This window comes from Herpailurus yagouaroundi, unplaced genomic scaffold, assembly GCF_014898765.1.
Source record: "Herpailurus yagouaroundi ecotype Mexico unplaced genomic scaffold, PumYag 206, whole genome shotgun sequence".
Classification (NCBI taxonomy): domain Eukaryota; kingdom Metazoa; phylum Chordata; class Mammalia; order Carnivora; family Felidae; genus Herpailurus; species Herpailurus yagouaroundi.
The window spans coordinates 698,570-721,194 of NW_024412437.1; the positions used below are offsets into that span (position 1 = coordinate 698,570).

The following is a 22,625-nucleotide window of genomic DNA, read 5'->3' on the forward strand; positions in this document are numbered from 1 at the left end:
ATGTTATATAACCCTGATGGAATGTTGCAGATGAAACAAAGAAATCTGATTGGTTCCTCACAAGACACAGCAGCCTTGAAATCTATTCTAACCAGAGGCTTCTATAGCAGACTGGATGGCTAGTTAGCATCACAGTAAAAGCATAAAAAATACAGTGGAGACAGGGAGGGGTTTGAAAGAGAAAATGAAGTTAAAGCACTTCAGTAATTTCTATCTTTGGAGCATTTTATTTCCTTGCAGGGGTTCCCCTGCAACTTTGGCCTTTTTTTTTCTTACTGTTATTTCAAGGGTGTTATATTCTATTAAGTTAACAAACTTTCTAAATAGTATTTAATCAACTAGAAGAGCCTCTCTAAAAAGAGTTTTACTTTAAGTGATGGTGTGGGTTAATGAAGAATATGATTTCAGAATACTTATTAAATATAGATGAGTGGGACTTGTTGGGGGAAGGCAGGAGAATGTGATGGTAAAGAGTTCTGAAGAACAGGCCACTAATAAGAACTCTTTGGCCCTACCCTTCACCATCCTATTAAAATTGTATTAGATGATTTGTCATCTAAGACTTCAGTGATGCTTGGTGAGGACACGTTGTTATTGACATTCAAACAGCAACCCATTGCAAGTCAAAACAGGTGGAGAATTGTTTGCTGTCTGCTGGCTGTTAGAAACACCCTTGAAATATGCGAACAATATATGTTATCTATTATGTATTTATTATTCTTGGCAGATGGTCTGCTGGAATACAGTTGTAAATTACAGTACCAAATGTCCAACCCTTTTATCTTTTACAGAAAATATTTAAAATACATGTGTAGTTTGTTTTATTAAAATTTGAAATTCTTATATATAAACAGTAATAGGTTAACCTCATTTATAGGTTTAGGGGAGGGAAAATTACTGTGAGCAGGAAATGAGCATTTAAATTAAGAAAATTAATTAAATTGAAAGGAAGTAGAGAAACATAAAGCATATTTAAACAGTAATATCTAATATATGGGTATATTCTGATAAAAACCAACTGTATCTTTTAGGTTCCATTTCTGTGCTTACTTTCTAAATTATCCGATATGCTAATAGAGTCAGGCCGAAGGCAGCTGGCTGCTAGTGTTACAAGCTGAAAACAAAATGGCTGGCAAGGATTAGTACTGTAAATTTGCAATAGAGAGCTGGATGCAATTAAGATATCTTTTGTTGAAGGAGACTGTTACAAAGTAAGTTGATGAGGGAATGACTGTTGTAGTAGATGTCTTGGGCAATAAAGAAACATCTTTTTATTAAAGAAAATGTAAAAATACTTTATTACAGCATAAAAACAAAAGATTTTATACTGTAAATAAAGAGTAATTCATTTTCAGCAAAGCAATAAAAAACCTCTTGTTAATATTTATTTAACCATCATTGTCTTTGTAATTCTAAGATCCAGGTAGTTTCTGAGTGTATTATTTATGAATCTTTCAGATTAACAGTATGGTTACAGATATAAGAAATAAAAAATGAATATATTCTTAGAGTAGGGGGGAAATTCAGAGATAAGTTTTATTAGTATTTTATTTTATTTAGTAATGAATCTTTTAGATTAGAATCTTTCAGAAGGATAAAAGAAATAGAATAACAGGAAAATTTAGACATAATGAAAATAGAGTTTAGAAAGTAACTTCATCTATAGGTTTGTATATTAATATGGATTTTTCTCTGTATAAAACTATAAGCCTTATCTGTTGATTTTAAGCAATTGTCAAAAGATTAAATGATGTCAAAATTGTTGGTAGGCTCAGACTGAGAAATCGCTTCAGGACGTTTTAGTTACTTAGGTTGAAGATAGCACGTTAGCTCACAAGTTTGTCTCTCACGGTGTGATGGCTACATACTGTCAAGAGGGCAGACAAGATAAATTTGTCATCTCCACTTCTCCAGCACCTAGTGCAATGCCCTAGCACTTAGTGGGTGCCTTCTAACTGGTGAAGAATAATGATAGCAAACACTTTGTATGTGCATAGAAAGACATACACCCACACATAAATACATACATAATTATACTCATTTACTTTTCAGAACCTATGGGATAAATTATATTACAGTTGACCCTTGAACAATTAAGGGTTTGGAATGTTGATTCCTGCACAGTTGAAAATCCACAAATAACTTTTGACTCTCCAAAAATTTAACTACTAATAGTCTACTGTTGACTGGAGGCCTTACAGATAACACAACTGATTAACACATAGTTTCTGTGTTACATGTATTATGTACTATATTCTTACAATGAAGTAAGCTAGAGAAAAGAAAAAGCTAAGAAAAGCATAAGGAAGAGAATATACATTTATAAAATCACGTATAAGGGCCCACACAGTTCGATTCCATGTTGTCAAGGATCACCTGTACTTTATGTTACTCACTTAGCAGATGAAGAAACAGAGGCAGAGAAAAGGAAGTTAAATGACTTGGCCAAAGTCATACAGTAAGTATGGAATTTGTTCTTGTATGGTCCCGAAGTCTTTTATCGTCTCTTCCTCAGAGGTGTTAGTATTCACCAGTACCCTTAACCCTCAGGAGGACATGTTGTGCATATAATCTGGCAGAAACTGCAGAGCAGAGAAAACCTTTCTGCTGCATCTCTTTCAAAATTGCTTTAACTGATATTTTGTTTTCTAAAATCCTTTTCTATCACTTAGCTATAGCTGATGGACCATTATCATCATCAGCTAGTGTAGATGTCACTTTTGAAAGCTGTTTAAAAGCCCATAGCAAGCGTATTCAGGAAGCAGTTGGGAAATATGTGAAGCTTTCTGCACTCCCAAAATGGCTGCCAACATGTAACCTGCCATCAAGTCCACTTGATTAAAACTTCTGAATGCTTCTCAACTTTGTCTTCTCTTGTCCTCTTCCATTCTCACTTCCTAATTTTAGGATTTCCTTTTTTCTCACTTAAATTATTATGTCTCCAGTCTTAGTACCCTTAGTCCATTCGTTATTTTGCTACAATAATGAATTTTCATAAATGTAAATCCCCATAACTTTCAAAATAAAATATGGCATGTCTTTTCACTAGTTCTCATTGCTATAACCATATCCTAACACAGATGCACACAGACATAAATAATACAGACTCATACATACAGATTTAGGATTTGCTAAAAAAAAAAAAAAAGTTGGTATTTGAATCTCCTTTATCAGAGATGAAAAATCCTAATACAAATGTATCCATGAGCAGTATTTAGTTTAGTATTACACGTATTCTAAAATTTACTAAGTGGTAACATTCTCTCTATAGAATTCTGCATCTGGCTTATTTTATTTTGCTCTTGTTGGTATATAGGATTTGGTTGATTTCTTGTATGGGTTGTATAGTATTCAATTTTATGAGCATACTTCTTTTATTTTTTTTTCCCTCCTAACAGAAATCTGAGTTTATTTCAGTGTTTGTTTTGTTCTGTGTTATTACAAATAATGCTGCAGTAAATATCCTTACACACATATCAGAGTTTCTCTAGGAGCTATACTTAGAAGTTGAATTGCCAGGATGTAGATTATTTGCATTTCACTTTTACTAGATAATTTCTGTGCTGTGTCACTACTAATTTATAGTCTTCTCAAAAGTGTTTGAGAGTTCCCGTTTTGCCATATCCTTCCCAACATTCATATGGTCAGACTTCTTCATTTTCCCCAATCTGGTACGTGGAAGGTAATATCCTAGTGATTTAATTTGTTTCCTTAATTTCTTTGATGTGTTTTGGCCTTTCAGATGACCTCTTTTGTTAATAGCTTTCTTATATTCATTATGCATTTTTTCCCTTGGGTTATATATCTTTTTCTTATTGATTTATGGATATTCTTTGGATATGGCAAACTATAGCCCATGGGTCAAATCCAGTCTACCACCTGTTCTTGTGCAACCTGTGAGCTAAGGATATTTTTTACAGTTATTTTATGATTCAGCAAAAAAAACAAAACAAAACAAAAAAAAAACCCATAAAATGTCACAACATGTGAAAATTATATGAAATTCAAATTTCAAATTGTAGATTGATCCTTAGTCCTTGATAGTTATTGCAAATATCTTTTCTCAGTGTCTTTTCTGTCTTAAAACTTTGCTTTTGGTTAGACCAAAACTTTGGTCTTTTGGTTAGACTAAGACTAAAACTCTAAACCTCTGTGGAATGTAAGTTTAAAATTTTAATTTATTCATGTTTTTCATTCTTTATTCCCCCTATGTTGTTTCAGAAAATTGTTTTTAAATAGTTGAAGTTTTGTGTTTTTTATTTTCAGATTTTTATTACATTTTGATTTTTTTCCCCTTTCCCCTTAATTTTTTGATAATGAGAATATGGCATGACAGGGGATCTATTTATTTTTTATCCTGTGAAAAAGTTAATTTTTGTACCTTATTTGTTGTTGAATAGCCTTTCCTTTCTCCAGTACTTTATAATGCTGTTTTCTCATATATGAAGTTCCTTTATTTACATGTGAGTCTTTATTCAGTTTCTTTATCCAGTTACTTCCTTATTTTTTGATTAAATATTTCTATATTCTTTTTTCCTAATGTTTATTTTTGAGAGAGAGAGTGTGAAGAAGCAGGGGAGGGACAGAGAGAGAGAGAGAGAGGGAGAGACATAGAATCTGAAGCAGGCTCTTACATCTCAGAGCCTGATGTGGGCTCAAACCCACAAACCATGAGATCATGACTTGAGCTGGGAGTCAGATGCTTAACCAACTGAGCCACCTAGGTGCCCCTAAATATCTTTGTATTCTACTAGATCCTAATGATTCCTTTTATTGAACCACTTAATCATTGTTGTATTTACATTCTACTAGATCCTAATGATTCCTTTTATTGAACCACTTAATCATTGTTGTATTTACATTTCCTGGTTACTTAAGAGAAAAATACAATATAGTAATACTCTAGTAAAGACCTTACACATGACAAGTTTAGAGAGGGAAATAATGTTTTGAATTTTGTATGTTACATATAACAAGGTTTTTTCTTTAAAAAACCTTTTTCTGGGGCACCTGGGTGGCTCAGTTGGTTAAGTGTCCGACTTCAGCTCAGGTCATGATCTCGCGATCCGTGAGGTTGAGCCCCGCGTCCGGCTCTGTGCTGTCACCTCAGAGCCTGGAGCCTGCTTCAGATTCTGTCTTCCTCTCTCTCTGCCCCTCCCCCACTCATGTTCTGTCCGTCTGTCTGTCTCTCTCTCTCTCTCAAAGATGAATAAACGTTAAAAAATTTTTTTTTAAAAAACACCTTTTTCTGTAAAACATTTTGACCTTGAATTTTTATTTTCATTGCCCTTATTATAATCAAATAATATAGGCATATGGGATAAACCAAGTATAACTTTTTTTTGTGAAAAAAATTGAGGGATAGTTAGATAATATTTTTTATTGACTTTTTATTACTTTGGTTTTTCAATGAGTGTCAATAGATTTAAACACACTTATCAGAACAGAAAGATGTGCCTTTTCTTGGAGGTGAATTGTGGGAGGGGAATATTTGATTTTTAGCCTGGTAACTATCATCCTATCCCTTTAGGGAGTAAGAGGAATAACTATGAAAGTTTATTTTGTTATGAACATATGACATAAAAATTTTCTATTAGTAGTGCTGTTGAAACTTATCTTCATATATGAAGGCAGGAATTTGAGGTGAAAACCACTTTATCCTGACTTCCCAGGTATATAGTAGTTTCTCATAGACATCCTGAGGATAGAGATCAGAAACTGGGGGACATAGGGAGATCTAATTAGAAATGAAGCAGGAAAATGAAGGTCTTACAGACCATGTTAAGAATTTGTATCTGTTCTAAGGGGGATCACTTTAACATTTTAAACATTAAATGGGAAAACTATTACATTTGCATTTCTAAATGATTACTCAGTTGTTTTATGGATAAACATTTAGAAGAGAATGGACATAGGAGTTGGAGACAGGTTGGGGTCAAGAGACATTTAGGAAAGAAAAATCAGCAACATTTGGTGATGAATTCATTGAGATGAGCTCTGATAGAGTATCAAGTTTGAAAGGGTGAGGGAAAAAGTGAGAATTTCGTGTTTGGATGTTTTGAATTTGAGGTGTATACGATACATTCAAGTAGAGATTTCAAAAAGGCAATTAGTAATTAGTAGACGAACCTTTCCAATTTTTACATAAATAGATGAATAAGGAGCTCCCTAGTAGAATAAAGGATTTAAAAGTAAAACATAGGGGCCCCTGGGTGGCTCAGTGCAGACAGCTCAGAGCCTGGAGCCTGCTTTGAATTCTGTGTCTCCCTCTCTGCCCCTCCCCCACTCACACTCTGTATCTCTGTCTCTCAAAAAAAAAATAATAATAAATTAACATTAAAAAAAAGTAAAACATAAGCATTTGTGTTGAGTATTAAGAATCGTCATAGAGCTCCTGTTGGAGAAATACTTGTTTGGTTTAAAAAAAAAATCAAGGGATTAAATAATTTCATTTCTTGCTGTTCATTTTTCCCTCCTTCTAGTCCTAGATCTAGAATTGATAAGGCATTAAATAGAGGTTAAGATTAATTAGATTGTAAATTAAATTCTTTGTTAAAGTGACTTATTATTTATCCTTTGCAATCTCCCATCTTATGTTCTCTATCTTGGTTAATGGAATTATAGTCAGTCCTTCCCAATCATGAGTTCTAAGGCATCCAGAATTCCCTTCTTTCACTCATTTCACTTTTTTTTTTTTTTTGCCTTATTATAACAACATTTGTTGCAGTTAATCATTCTCTTTTCCTTGAAGTTTTCTCTTCACTTAACTTCCAGGATACCACCCTCTCCTAGTTCTGTTGCTCCCTATCTCCCTGGTTTGTTCTTTCTCATCTCCCCAGTCTCTAAACGGGATAGTGCCCCAGGGCTCACTTTTCACTCATTAATTAATTCAGCAGCTATCTTTTGAGCACCTACGGGGTGTCAGCGGTTGCTCTAGGCATGGGGGATAGAACAGTGGATACAACATTATTTGCCCTCATGGAAGTTACATTCTAGTAGAGAAGCTGCCCCAAATTAAAGTACATAAGTAAAATACAGAATATATTAGTGATAACTACTAAGGAGAGACAATAACCAGGGAAGGGAGACATACTTTTTACTTGTCTATGCACTTGTGTAAAAAAGTATGTCTGTGTAACAAAACTGAGAAGTGACCATTGGATTTAGCGATGGGCTTTATAGGAGATCTTGGTAAATGTGATTTTTCTGGAGCGGTGTGGGCAAAAGGCTGATAGTGTATTTGAGGAAGAAAGGGGCAGGAAAACTGATGATAGTGATTAGAAACATCTCTTTCACAGGGATGCAAGGTCTTTGTGATTCTCAGTCCCAAATATTCAACGAATCTACCCTTTCTTCTGTATTCTCAGTGTTAATGCATTTATTCAGGCTTTCCTTTCCTTTGGGCTTAGTGCAGTGATCTCTTTGCCTTTAGCCTGTGACCCCATAATGCCAACTTAATATATGCTTGCCAAATTTGTCTTTTGAAAACACTGGTCAGATCATGCTCCTCCCCTGCTCAGTGTCCTTCATTTTCTTCCCTACTTCACTTAGAGGGTGAAGTCTACTCATAAATAATGACTATGCCTTTTGTGATTATGCCTCTGCCAACTTTTCTGCTTTCATAGCCTGCCTCTTCCGTATACTTTCTGCACTCTAGTTCTGTCAAACTCTGGATTTTCCTAAGTGCACCATGTTCTTTTATTCTTGTCTGTTTTTATAAATAAAGTCTGGTACTGTTCCTGAACATCCCTTCTCATACTTTAGGAGCTGTGGCTTGCCTGAGACCAGGTTAATGTGAAGAAGCAGAGGCTATTCCAGTTTTTAGAATCTTATTAGGAAGCTTTTCATCTAGGTGACATCATCATCTTGGTGGTATAACTTCTCAAGCCCAGCCCAAAGGAGTAAATTGAGTCTAGTTAATGATAGGTTAAAACCACCTTGACATTACACAATATTATCCCAGTTTAGTCCACAATCCCCCAAGCCACCAAAATCAGTAATAAACAGGGTGTTAACCCATGAATGTAAACTTTATCCTCAACTTAGAGATCATATCCTTCTGTACAGTTAGTATTTCTTACCTGTAGGATCTGTCTATTAACACTGGAAACTTGCAAATGGATCCAGTTCATCACTGTCTCATAGCTCCGCTCAATGTCTACTAACGCTTCTCGACTTTGGCTGCACGTTCAGTCATCCAGGGAATTTTAAAGACCCTGTCATGCTTGGGTCTGACTCTAAGTATTCTCATTTCATTGATCTGGGTGGTAACTTGAGCATAAGGATTTTTTTTAAATCCCTGGATTTCTAGACCAGTCTGATATGTGGCCAAGATTGAGACTTATATGTATCCTCAGCATCCAGTTCCAACAGATAAGAACACCAAAAATACATAAGGTAAGAGAGTGTGTGTGTATACACCTACTGACATTCAGTTATAATTTTTTTTTAATTTTTAATGTTTCTTTTTTCTTGAGAGAGAGAGAGAGAGAGCGAGAGACAGTGTGAGTGGGGGAGGGGCGGAGAGCAAGGGAGACACAGAATCCAAAGCAGTCTCCAGACTCTGAGCTGTCAGCACAGAGCCCGACACGGGGCTCAAACTCACGAGCCATGAGATCATGACCTGAGCCGAATCAGATGCTTAACTGACTGAGCCACCCAGGTGCCCTGACATTCAGTTATAATTTTAGCTATTGTTAAGTTGCTGTGTTGGACTCTTTTATTCAAAGCTTCAACCCCACAAAGTGTTTAAAAAGTGTAAATTGACAAAAATAAACTGAAAATTCCTTCTAGCTCTGTCATTCTATGCTTATCTATAAGAGATATCTATGCTTCCTAAAAATTCCATGCAGAAAAAGCTGCTGAACTCAAGAATTTGAGTGAGCCATACTGAGTATCTAATTTGAGGTGAAGAGGTTTGAAATCAGAGATTGTTTCAAAATCACCTTGGAATTTTTTCATCTTTTTTTGGTCTCCTACCAACTGTAACATGTCATGATATATTTGTGTATAGAAAGAGAATGGTGAAGAAGAGAACAGGCTTTAGAATTAGGCCTGGCTTCAGATCCTGGATCCTGCACTTAACTAACTCCAGCTGTGGCCATATTTGCTGAAAATCTCAACTCCTGTTTCCTGATCTATCAAAAAGAAAAAATGATAATTATATTATAAGGTTTTATTGAGGATTGAGTGACATAAATTTGTAAAACACTTAGCACAGTGCCTGACACATAATAAGAGCCAAACAGGTAGTGTCTGTTTTCATCAATGTTGGCACAGCTGAAGAAGCTAGGGCTTGAATTTTCTTTTGCAGTGATGTAGGGCATGTCAACATGTCTACCTGTTTAGTTAATTTGAGTGTATGGATAGTGTGCATTCTTGGAATTATTTGATGAGGATAGCAATTTGCTTTTGTGGTCTTCCTCCCCTAAACCTATAACCAAAGTCTAATCATGAGAAAAACATCAGACAAACCCCAACTGAGGGCATTCTACTAAACTGACCCATACATCTCAAAACTGTCAAGGTTACCAACAAAAAAGTCTGAGAAACTAATCTAAGGAACCTAATATGTGATGACTAAATGTAATGTATCACGGACTGGAAAATGTATATTAAATAAAAACTGAGGAAATCTCAAAGTGTGGACTTTAGTTAATAATGTATCAATATGATTCATTAGTTTTGGCAAATGACTAATCTAAGTGGGAAACCAGGTGTAGGGTTTATGAGATTTCCCTATACTACCTCAGCAACTTTTCTATAAATCTAAAACCATTCTAAAATAAAAGTTAGTGCTCCCTTTGGCAACACATATACTAAAATTGGAACGATACAGAGAAGATTATCATGGCCCCTGCACAAAGATGACACACAAATTCGTAAAGCATTCCATATTTTTGAGGAGGACAGATATCATGTTTTCATTCCTATGTGGATCTTGAGAAACTGAGAGAAGACCATGGGGGAAGGGAAGGGGAGAAGAATAGTTACAAACAGAGAGGGAGGGAAGCAAGCCATAAGAGACTCTTAAATACAGAGAATAAACTGATGGGCGGGGGGTAGAGGAGAGGGGGAAATGGGTGATGGGCATTGAGGAGGGCCCTTGTTGGGTTGAGCACTGGGTGTTTATGTAAGCGATGAACCATGGGGATCCACCCCAAAAACTAAGAGCACACTTTGCACACTGTATGTTAGACAATTTGACAATAAATTATATTTAAAAACTAAATAAATAAAATAAAAATTTTATTAATAAAAAACAAGAAAAAATGTATCATTGTAGATACATTTTTTGTTTAATTTTTTTTAACATTTATTTATTTTTGAGAGAGAGAGGTACAGCACAAGCAGGGGAAGAGCAGAGAGAGAAGGAGACACAGAATCCAAAGCAGGCTCCAGGCTCCGAGCTGCCAGCACAGAGCCTGACGCGGGGCTCAAACTCACAGACCGTGAGATCATGACCTGAGCCGAAGTTGGCCACTCAACCAACTGAGCCACCCAGGCGCCCCGATACCTTTATTTTTAAAGGTTGCTCCATTAATTTAATTCTGTGTTAGGCTTGACATTTTGTATATTCATTGTGCACTTTGAAAGCACAGTCATCAACTTTTAAAATACATTATTGCTGGTGATTGCTCCATTTACAATTAGCGAGTCTACTTTGTTTTCCTCTTATTAGTCCTCATCATTGATGCATAGCTCCATCATGAGAATCAAAACATTCTGTGTTTAGAACTTTTCTTGAGCCTACGGATCAGACCTTCTGGGATACCTTAGGCAATTTTGGATAACTTAGGCAAATATAAGTTAATAACTCATCATAGGGAAGTTATTTTTCTTATTTAGATTTAGAATATATAAGCTAGATCTGTGCAAACCTGTGGAAAGTACTGATAGCATTATGTTAATAAATACTTCTTAGTTGGTATAGTATGCTTCCTTTTTTCTTTAGAGGAAGAGCCACTATAGATGTTTTCTAACGAACAAAGTCAATTTTAGGTGGCTCTGGGCTTCCCTATGAAAGTTCTTATTGATAATTAAGATCTCTGAGACTGTTATGGAGGATAAGGGCTTAATGTTTAGGATAATGCCACTTTTCTTTTTATAGTTACAGTTTAGATAAGAAAAGAAAAACACTGAACTTCTTAAATTGTGTCTCAAACCAGATTAATACCACTTATTTTTTTCTTGAACTTGATTTGGTTTTATGAATGCATTAATTTTAGAGCTGGCCCTTGACAAAATTAATTCAACAATGTTTTTTGTTTGTTTGTTTGTTTGTTTTGAGAATACCCATGCCATACCAGATTCCAAGTTGGCAATGAAAATACCAAGATGAAAAAGGCTTTCAAAGGCACACTTTAAACTTTTTATAGTCCAAAGATAGTCATATAAATAATTAATCATTATGTAGTGTGGCAGTGCCGTAAAACAGATATGGGTAATGTGCTATAGAAGCACAGAAGAGGGAACAATTAATTCTTAATGGGAGGCATCCCAAAAGTCTTATAGAGAGGATCAGGGAATGATATTTAAGCTATCTTTTGGCGAAAGGATGTTGCTACTGATGGGATGATGATAAATGAAGATTCCAGTTATCAAAAAAAAAAAAAAAAGATTCCAGTTTCCATTTATTCGTAAGTGTTTATTTAGTGCCAGGTGGCATGCTGTGTTTTATATACATTACTACATTTGTTTTTCACTACAACTTCATAGGTATTACAGCTTCAAAAGAAATTGAGGTTCAGGGAAATTAATGAATATTCCTAAGTAGTTCGAAGATTGAGTCCAGCTTAGTTCTGCTAGACACCAATCCCTGTTAAAATGTGTTGGATATAATTTCTTATATTGTCCAGTAAAGGCAGCTGCATTTTAAGTAGAAGAAATAGCGTGAATAAATTGATGGAGGCATTATAATGCATTTCCTCTTTGAATATCATCAAGTAGTTTGGTGTGCCAGCATATAGGGGAATGTATTATTTAGGATGTTACAGTTGCAGGGAATAGAGTATTTGTCCCAGAATTGCTTGAATCCGGGGTTAGCTAACTTTTTCTGTGAAAGTCTGGATAGTAAATATGTTAGGTGTTGTAGGCCAGATAGTTGCAAATACTGAACTCTGTCATTGTAGTGTAAAAGCAGCCATTCACTATATATAAATGAGTGATCATGACCACATGCTAATAAAACTTCATTTATGGACACTCACATTTGGATTTGATATACATTTTATGTCACAAAGTATTACTGTTTTAACTTTCAGTCATTTAAAAGTGTGAAATCTGTTCTTACTTCGCTCACTGGCTGTACAAAAATAGGTAGCAGGCTAGATTTGGCTTATGTGCTAGTTTATTCACCTCTGGTTTATATGATGGTGAGGATTTATTGGACCAGAAGTAGGGTAATTTTCTTCAGTTATCCAGTGTTAGTAAGGACGTTGGTGTCTTCCATCTCTGTCCTAATTTTCATAGTAATAACTTTATCCTATGATTTATTCCCTTTATTTTTAAGAATGGCAGCCAGAATATCCAGGGTCTCCATGGGTTGTCTTCTATGTCTAGTGAGAGAGAAGACCTTCTCCAGAAACTCTTTCTAATCTCTCTTGAGCTTAATCCCATCAGGTTTCATCCCTACCACTCCACAGGAACCATGTTAAATCATCTACATTGACTAAATTTAGTGATCCGTTCTCAGTTTCATATTACTTGACCTATCAACATTTGATCTTTTCCCTTCCATGAAACTCTTTTCTTAACTTCTGTACTCTTCTAGTTTTATTTCTGTTCTCTGGTTACTACTCCTTATTGTCTGGTGTTTTTCCTCATACCACCAGCTTCTGCATGTTGGATTCAGCCCCAAGCTTTAGTCTTTTGACTCTCTCACACTCTCTCTCTCTCTCTCTCTCTCTGTCTCTGTCTCTCTCTGTCTCTGTCTCTGTCTCTCTCTCTCTCACACAAACACACACACACACACACACACACACACACACACACACTTATACTCCCTTATGTGGGGATGTCATACAGTTTAAAAGTAGTTTATGTACTGATGGCATATGTATGTTCATGTTCACGTCTGCTTATTTGTGTAACAGGCATCTCAAGCTTAGTATGTCCAGAACTGATTTCCAAATACTTCCCTCATACCCAGACTTACTCTCTCACAGTCTTTCCTGTCTCAGTAAATTGCAGATCCATTGGTTGGGTCCAAGATACTAGAATTACCCAGATTATTTCTTTATTTTTCTCTTCTGACAGTAGATTCTCTCTGCTGTACCTTCAAGATAAATCCAGCATCTGACTCCTTCTCACCACTTCCACTGCTCCCTTAGTCGAAGTGTTCATTCTTCTTCTGGATTTTTGCAGTAGCCTCTGAATTGATTTCTGCCTGCTTCTGCTCTCTTTCCCCTGAAGTCCCCTCTACCACCACTTTAATGATTTCTTTGTTATAGGGGCACCTGGGTGGCTCAGTTCGTTAAACAACCAACTTCGGCTTAGGTCGTGATCTCGTGGTTTATGACTTAGAGCTGTTTCGGGCTCTGTGCCGACAGCTCAGAGCCTGGAGCCTGCTTCAGATTCTGTGTCTCCCTCTCTCTTTGTCCCTCTGCTGCTCATGCTCCATCTCTCTCTTTCTCAAAAAAAATAAAAATACATTAAAACAATTTCTTTGTTATAAAAGATAACAGTAGAGATTTTTGAAACCAGACAATTTGAATTTTAGGATTGTGGTGTGATTTGGGGACAGTAACTTTCCTTCCCTGAGTCTCAGTCTTATATTTAAGGGGTAAATGGGTGATTCAGTTGGTTAAGCGGCCAACTCTTGATCTTGGCTCAGGTCATGTGAGTTCGAGCCCCGCATCAGGCTCCATGCTGACAGTGTGGAGTCTGCTTGGGATTCATTCTTTCTCTCTCTGTCTCTCTCAGAATACATACATACATACATACATACATTCTACCTACCTACCTACTTACCTTTGGATAATAAATCTGGCTTATGTTCTTGGTCCTTCCTTTTGTATTAAAAAAAAAAAAAATTCCACTCATACCTTCCAGTTCTTGTCTGCCTTTGTTGGCATTAAGTGTACATAGTTCTTACAGATTCATGCCTGGCCAGTAAAAGGAACCAGAGTTTATAGTTGAATAGTTTATAGTTGAATAGTAAAAGTATTGTATTTTATGCAGTTTTAATACCCCTCCCATGCTTTCTATTAGGGCAGTATATTTAAAGTTTCCAAAGGAGAATTAAAGGCAACCAAACTTCAAAATTTTAATTTATAATCTCATCTGTTATTTATACTAGCACAGTATTTAGCTGAGAAGACTAAAGATGAGCTTAGGTTACCAAATTCAAGGTCACTTAAATTGTTAATTTTTCAGCTGTAATATTTTGATCCTGGGTTGAGAAGAAGAATCATTTAAAGTATCCCCTACTTACAGAAAAGAAAATATTTTTCTTGGTATGGTTCAGGCACTTTCTTAATAGACTTTCTTTAACTTAAATCCCTTCATAGAAATCACTACATACTGAATATCTCTATATGGTTGGTATTTCTTTACCAGGACTGTTTTAGTGCTATAATACACCTGAGTTGAAAGCTATCTACCCTATGAAGTAAATTCTCCTATGACATTTTGCATAGGAAATAATGGGAATAGGAAATCTATTAAGGTTTCTCCATATTAAATATACATTGTTTTATATTACTTGCTGGGTTTAACTCAGTATGCAGGTAAAAAAACAAATGTTCTGGGGCGCCTGGGTGGTGCAGTCGGTTAAGCGTCCGACTTCAGCCAGGTCACGATCTCGCGGTCCGTGAGTTCGAGCCCCGCGTCAGGCTCTGGACTGATGGCTCAGAGCCTGGACCCTGTTTCCGATTCTGTGTCTCCCTCTCTCTCTGCCCCTCCCCCGTTCATGCTCTGTCTCTCTCTGTCCCAAAAATAAATAAACGTTGAAAAAAAAAATAAAAAAAAAAACAACAAATGTTCTTTGCTGATTATCTTAAATCCAGGAAACCTAAGTTCTGCTTTTAACAGCTAGCACTTGAGTTGGACAGTCAGGTCTTTTTATTTCTGTACCTGTTACATCAGGGGTTTTCTTCTGTAAAGTTCACAGTATATCTGAAGTAAGTCTTTAATTCAAGTTTGATGAGTAAATTCTAACTTCATAGATGCACCCCTGTCCTACTGTCTACACTCTGGGGTGAGGTAATAAGTGTCATGCAAATAGCTTGACTTGCTTAATGACTGAAGGTCTTCTGTTTTGTCCATAAATGTTGATGTGTCCTGTGTGGGAGGTCTTACCTGTACTGAAAGAATTGTGTGTTAAAGCAAAAACATTTATAGTACTGTATGTCACTGCAATCTTGCTATTTTGGATAATGGTTTCGTTGGTTTCATAAGCATACTGCAAACACTTTCAAAGGGGTTGAAATTTTTCCCTACATCATTTTGGGGAAGTGGTGAGTTTATTCTTTTTGAAAAATCTTTATTGTCTACTTTTACCTGAGGGTTAATCTCAGCTCTTACGATTAGTCTCCACTGAGGTAAGGCATGGTTGATTATAAGGTTTCAGTCTTAGAGGAGTGAACTGCTCAAATTTATTGCAATGTATTTCTGATTTTATTTTGAAAATTTAGGCAGTTAAAACGTTATAGATTATGGTGGTATCAAATGGTGATTTTTTTTTGTCTTCATATTCATTGGCTTGCTGACTCAAAATTATGTCTTAAGCCATTTCTTGCCTATTTTTTTCCTGTGTATTATTTTATCAATACCGTAACATTCTGGAGATCATGCAAATTTTTGAAGCCTAGTTTTTAATTTATTTTTTTCCTCTTATTGTTTAAGAAGAGTGCTGCTGACAGAAACATCTGTTTTATTCAAAGGACTTCTCACATACTTTAAGAGCATGTTTTGATGTTAAAACAGAAATTTGTGTGTATATATATTTTTTATCCACATAGAAAAATCAGAAAAATGAAAATTTAAGACCTGCCTGAATATGAATGTTGCTCATTGTCATTGATTTCCAAGTAAAGGAAAAGAAAGACACTTGCATAAAAAAATTAATTACTAGGAAGGAAAATTGACTAGTACTGTATTTGTATATCCTGATTTAAGATGTCATATATTTCTAGTATAGTTTTCTATTTTTGATAAAATGAATCTTTATTCCACAATAATTTATGACTGCATAATTCTTTATCTTTTTTTTTTTTAATCTGTTAAAAGACTTAGGTTGTTTGACCTGTAAAATTTCCCATAGTCTGTATTTTGTTGATCATGTGCTTAGGAACAATTCAACATTTTCATCTGTCCTTTGTTTTTCCTGAAAACCCACAGATTCAGTAGTTTGACCAGACTCAGGTTTGATTGAAAACTATAACTGCGCTCCTGTCACCAGGAGACATACAGTGTCTGGTGTTTATTCCCTTTTTAGTGTTATTAGTAATTGATATTCAGTGCCTCTGGAGCTGTTCACTCATGAAATGGTGATATTCTGATTTTTTCTTGTTTCCCATTTATTGTCTGGAATGATTTTATAGAAGATCTCTGTTATGTACTCTTGGACTACCAGTACAGTTTATATAGGAAATGTAGGAATTATTTAATTCTTTCATTTCCCCCCAAATTTCAAGATAATGAACTGGGTTTCTATCATGCTTAGAAGGTGACCAGTTAGTGTCATGTTGTTTGTAGATATCATTGTGATCTCATGACCAGTGAGAGCTTCTTTACTGAGTCTTTTTGATATGACCCTAGTTGTACATTGTCTTTGATAGTTTCCTTACAACTGCACGTCAGGATGGTCCAGGTTCATTAGTACATATCCTTTGCTAAACTATCTAGGGTTGTTTTTTTTTTTAATTTAACTAAAAAAAAATCTTTAATGTTTATTTTTGAGAGAGAGAGAGAGAGAGAGAGAGAGAGACAGACAGACAGAGCATGAGAGGTAGAGGTGCAGAGAGAGAGAGACGGAGACGCAAAATCCGAAGCAGGCTTCAGGCTCTGAGCTCTCAGCACAGAGCCCAATGAGAGGCTCAAACCTGCAAACTGTGAGATCATGACCTGAGCCAAAGTCGCATGCTTAACCGACAGAGCCACCCACGCGCCCCTAACCAAAATTTTTTAAAAGCAAGCTCTACGCCCAACACGGGGCTTTAGCTCACGGCCCCGAGATCAGGAGTTGTATGCTCTACCCACTGAGCCAGCTGGGTGCCCCTAAGCCAGCTAGTTCTTTAAGAAGTCCTGGTTTGTCTTAATGGAGAATGGCATTTCAAGATCACAGTCGGGGTGCTAGGAGTGGTCATTGCCACTCAAGCACTCTTTGTAAGTGCTTTTAGTGGACAGAACTAGGGTATACCCGTGACTTATAATATTGTACTTACATTTGCAATGTAGATTCAGTACTACAGAGTTTTTACTTCTGTGTATTTTTATATCCATATTTTCTTTCTTCCACACTGAGAATTCTGGTTCTCAAGGAGACAATAACATTAGAGTATCCCATAATTAATCATTTGCTTTATCCCTCTTTGTAAAGATCTCAGAACATTATTGCCACCGGTTTTGATTACTGAAATCAGTTAACTTTTTGTTGTTTTTTAAAATGCTTTCTCCAACCTCTATCCCCTCCATTTTTTTTTTAAAATTTTTTTTTTCAACGTTTATTTATTTTCTGGGGGACAGAGAGAGACAGAGCATGAACGGGGGAGGGGCAGAGAGAGAGGGAGACACAGAATCGGAAACAGGCTCCAGGCTCTGAGCCATCAGCCCAGAGCCTGACGCGGGGCTCGACCTCACGGACCGCGAGATCGTGACCTGGCTGAAGTCGGACGCTTAACCAACTGCGCCACCCAGGTGTCCCTATCCCCTCCATTTTTTTATGGTAGCACTGCATCTACATTGTCAGATCTTATAGCCATTACATTCTGTAATCTCCCATTTAAAAACTCTGATTTATTTCGGTGTTTCTCCTGTTGCTTTGATTGCCTATAGCTAGTTCTCTAGAAGAGCCAGGACAAGTTCATTGGGACAGTATTCCCTGAGGTTTTGCGTGTTGATAACAGTTTGTCTTTATACTAAAAGGTTAGTTTTACTGGATATAAAATCTTTGGTTCAAGTTTTCTTTGTGTATTTGAAATTTATTATTTTCTCTTCTAAATCATGTGACGCTTTTGCCTAAATGCCCAAGAGATTTTTTTCCCCTTTTTTCTTTAAAGTCCAGTAATTTTAGTAAAAAATTACTTGGTGCATTGATCTAAGTTGATTTTCTCAACTGCACAGGGTGCTCTTGCAATATGTAGTTTCAGATATACTGTATATACATATATATGTGTGTGAGAATGTATACATGTATTTATACACACATATAACTATATATCACATATAACGTATACACATTTTTTTCTGGGAAAGCATTTTTGTATTACAGTTTTAAATATTTGTTTTGTTTTCTCACTTTGTTTTTCTCCTTTAGGGCTTCTTTTTTTAATTTTTCTTATTTTTGGTCTTATGCTGAATCTTCTTTGCTTATCTCTGATATTTGGCACCTTCTCACATCCTTTTTAATGTCTCTTTTTTTTAATTTGTTAAAGATTTTCTTCCTTTTTACTCTCTGTTTCTTTTAAGGTCTTTTGTTATGTTTATTTGTGCTTGTTTTCTTACGGCTTAGTCTTCAGTACTGAAATGATTTTTGTTTTGTTTCTAGTTTTTAGTTTTTGTCTCCTCATTTCTGAGTTTTTCTGATTCTGATTTATATTGCTGTTTCATGTGTTACCTAATTTTCTTATTATCTCTCATAAGACCTCTAAATATAATTTTTATTAGTAAAACATAGAGTCCAGGGGATTATTTGACATACTTTATACAAATAAACAGCTGTAATTAATTTAGACATTGCTTTAAATCTTTAAATCAAAGCTTCTGTACTAGAATCTGTGAGTGAACTTTAGAGTTGATAAAATTACTCATTACGTGTGAGGTAGAGTGTATAGTATAGGGGTAGGGAAAAAAACACCTTGAATTTCTTTAGACTTCCAGAGGGAAATGTAAACTGTCCTCAAAAAAATATGTGTAAAAACTTTTCATTTATATAGGAAAAAGTCCTCAAATATTTTAATGATTAAGATTATAAGAACTAAAAACAAATGATAGATATTATTGTTTTGAGATACAGATGGCACCATAGATAATTTCATTATCTATTTGCTCTCTTTCTACTTTTATATAGATGGAGGGAGCGAGGAACCACCGGATCGAAGACAGTCAAGTGTAGACTCTCGCCAAAGCCGCTCTGGGCAAGGTAAATTTTCATTAAATTTATTATTAAAATGAAAAAGACAAGATATCAGTTATTCCTTTCTAGTATTTAATCTGAGGATTGGGGTTTCCTTGGGTCTAGTTTGGATATTCTAGTTTCTCCTTTACAGCTTTAAATGTTACAGTCTAAAAGTTCTGTGATATCATTTATTCAAGATAAAATGAAAACTGGTGTCATGTCTTTTTTTAAATGGTAATACCTTAATAAGGTCTTAAGTAATTTTGGAGCATTTGACACATGTCTGGATATCACTGTTGGAATACAACCAAAAGTAAATTTTTTACATTTATAACAACACACTGGCTTTGTAAAATTTCATCAATGCAGGGCACCTGGGTGGCTTAGTTGGGTAAACATGTGACTTGGGCTCAGGTCATGATTTCGGGTTTGTGGGTTTGAGTCCCTGTTGGGCTCTGTGCTGACAGTTCAGAACCTGGAGGCTGCTTTCGATTCTGTGTCTCCCTCTCTCTCTGCCTCTCCTCTGCTCGAGCTCTGTCTCTCTCCCAAAAATAATTAAACAAAAAAATTTTTAAAAATAAAATTTCATCAATGCAATATTGTTTTAGCTCTCTCAGAAGAATAATTTTTGTTTCTAATTTCCATCTTGAATTAGGATTTTCTTAATTAGTTTCCTTTTCTATTTAAAATTTAGTATGTGCTTTAGACTGGTTTTTTGAAGTGACAACTTCCAAACTAGGTAAAAAATATCTGGTATCAATGAAATCTTCAGATAGGTCTTCCTTAATTAACTTATTTAAATATGTACTAACTTATTTAAAATAGTAGTTATCCACTTTTTATTTATTTTATTTTCTCTGTCCAAAACTAGAATGAATGCTCCATGATTGCAGAGATTTTTGTTTGTTTTGTTCATTGCTGTATTTCTTGTGCCAAGAATAAGTACCTGATATATAGTAGTTACTAAATAAATACTGCTGAATGAATGAAATGATCTCTATGAGAATTGAGAACCCAAACTGATGAATGTATTATAAAATCTCAGGCAGTCAGTGTGTGTGATTTTTAGAGAATCTTTACTTATACATAAAATAAAGCTTAGAGTTACAAATTTATGGTGTTTTAATCTTATTAAAGTTCCTGATTTATTTCATAATCCTATTCCCTTTTTTCTCCAAGTTTGCTCTTCCCAAGTTTTAGAGTTGTGCTATTTTTATAAAATTGTTTGTTGCAGAATAAAAAGAGGAATAATATATGCAGGTTCATTTGCAAATTTTAACTTGTACTAGTATTTATTCATTTTTAATTAATACACATGGTATAAGTATGTCAAGAATTTGTCTAATTGTTTTCTTTTCTTCCCCCTTAAAATTTTTTTTTTTTTTTGTTTTTGGGACAGGGAGAGACAGAGCATGAACGGGGGAGGGGCAGAGAGAGAGGGAGACACAGAATCGGAAACAGGCTCCAGGCTCTGAGCCATCAGCCCAGAGCCTGACGCGGGGCTCGATCTCACGGACCGCGAGATCGTGACCTGGCTGAAGTCGGATGCTTAACCGACTGTGCCACCCAGGCACCCCGTCCCTTAAACATTTTTATATGAAAAAAGAACTTGAAAAAATGAATTATAGTACATAAATATATCAAATCAACACATGGTACACCTTAAACTTTCATAATGTCATATGTCAATTGTATCTCAGTAAACCTGCAGGGAGGGGGAAGGAAAGAAAATGAGCTCATGTACAAAAGACCCTAAAAATAAAATTAGGAGAAATTAATTTTTAAAAGTATACTAATTTTTATTAAATATTATAATTTTTAATATCATAATTTGTATTAAATGTCACAGATATAGATGTGAGAGTTTATTCATTTACTTATATCCCCTGAGCTTGTCTGTTAAAGTTTTTTTTCAAATCAGTGAGTGTAGTTGAATTCTAATAAAAACAGCTGAACTTAGTATGAACTTCATAACAACAAAATCAATGATCTCCATGTTCTTGAGCACAACTACCTGATCTCAGTTAAAAATGACCAGGAATGGCATCATCATCAGAGCTAACTAATAAATTGTGTTTCTTACCTTCTTGAAGATTTTGTTTGTATTATCTCTTTATTCAAAAGATGGAAATAAAAAATACAAAGCCATTTATAATGAGCTGAATGGGAGTCTATATTATCTGTATTATCAGGGATGAAGAGATGGGATGAATACACACTTCTACTTTTGCTCCTTTCAGAAACCTGCTAAAAGATCAGTAAAGTGTGATTGGAGAAAAGCTAACATGGACACACTTTTAGAAACTGTAGAGTATATGAATAATTAAAAACTGAACCCTAAATGCAATAACAGAGCAAGGCAAGAAAACAAACTGATTTACCCTCCAGAAAAAAAACCTCAAGAATGGTAGCATGTGGAAATGGAGGCAAAAGGAAGATTAGTGGAAAGTCTGTTGAAGAAACACTTGATTCCTGAGACCTCTTCCACAAAATTAGCTAACCAGTCTGCCGGGCAAGTGCCCAGCTCCCCACTCCTAACCTTGGCAAAGCACAGGAATTTATTTTTTTGGAATAAAATAGCAATTCTAGACTGGGAGACACCTAACAAACATAGTTGAGGGCAGTCCTGTACTGAAAATAGGACAGTGGGACTCCAGTTGTCTTTATCCTACTGGCTACCAGAGTGCTGGCAGTTAGGCCTTCATATTTCAGGCAGGAGGTTGGTGTAGTCTTTTCTGAACAATCTGACTAAAAAGAAAGACACAAAATGTAGTCATCAGAGATTCCTTAAATAAACAGCCCAGCTAGATCATTCTATGTATCACAGCTCTCAATTAGCCTCTTAGTCCTCTTCTCTTGAATATTAGCAACTAACCAAGGGTTACTAGGTATTTCATACCCTCTAAGGTATGAAATAGATTAAAATAAACAGAATAAAGCAACTTTGAGAGAACAAAGATTTTGCAGAGGAAAATAAAGGAACCATTATTGACATTCTTAGAGAAATAGAAGAAAATCATACAGTCTTTTAAGACTGTTTTTCTTTTTGTTGTGACTGCCTTGTACTCTTTCTTAGGAATCTGTAGGATATGATTCCTCAAAATGAGAAAGTCAGACAAATAAAAGGAAGATATAGGTTGTAGGAAATAGGAAATTCAAAGGAGAAAGGTAAAGAAATCTTCAGGATGACAGTGAGAAGATAGGAAAAGAGGGCAACCAGCCTAGGTTAGAGTAGGTTAGAAGCCTCCAGAAGTGTTGTTTCATGAAAATGAGATTGATAGAAACCTGATGCATTTAATTATCTTTAGAAAAATTTTAAACAGTTGGCGAAAGGCCTAGGGTTGAA

At 35.5% G+C, this 22,625-nt stretch overlaps 1 protein-coding gene and 1 non-coding gene across 9 annotated transcripts in view; both read left to right on the forward strand.

Moving 5' to 3' along the window:
* Window positions 1-22,625, forward strand: part of TANC2 (tetratricopeptide repeat, ankyrin repeat and coiled-coil containing 2) — a 371,370-nt gene that overhangs the window by 95,068 nt on the left and 253,677 nt on the right. For all 8 annotated transcript variants that reach the window (XM_040452033.1, XM_040452035.1, XM_040452036.1 and 5 more), the window contains one exon: window positions 19,232-19,303. In XM_040452033.1, coding sequence (XP_040307967.1) covers window positions 19,232-19,303 — 72 coding nt within the window. The remainder of the gene's footprint in view (window positions 1-19,231; window positions 19,304-22,625) is intronic.
* Window positions 9,795-9,901, forward strand: LOC121015403 (U6 spliceosomal RNA). Its single transcript, XR_005783817.1, has one exon. It is a non-coding gene; the product is annotated as a U6 spliceosomal RNA (small nuclear RNA).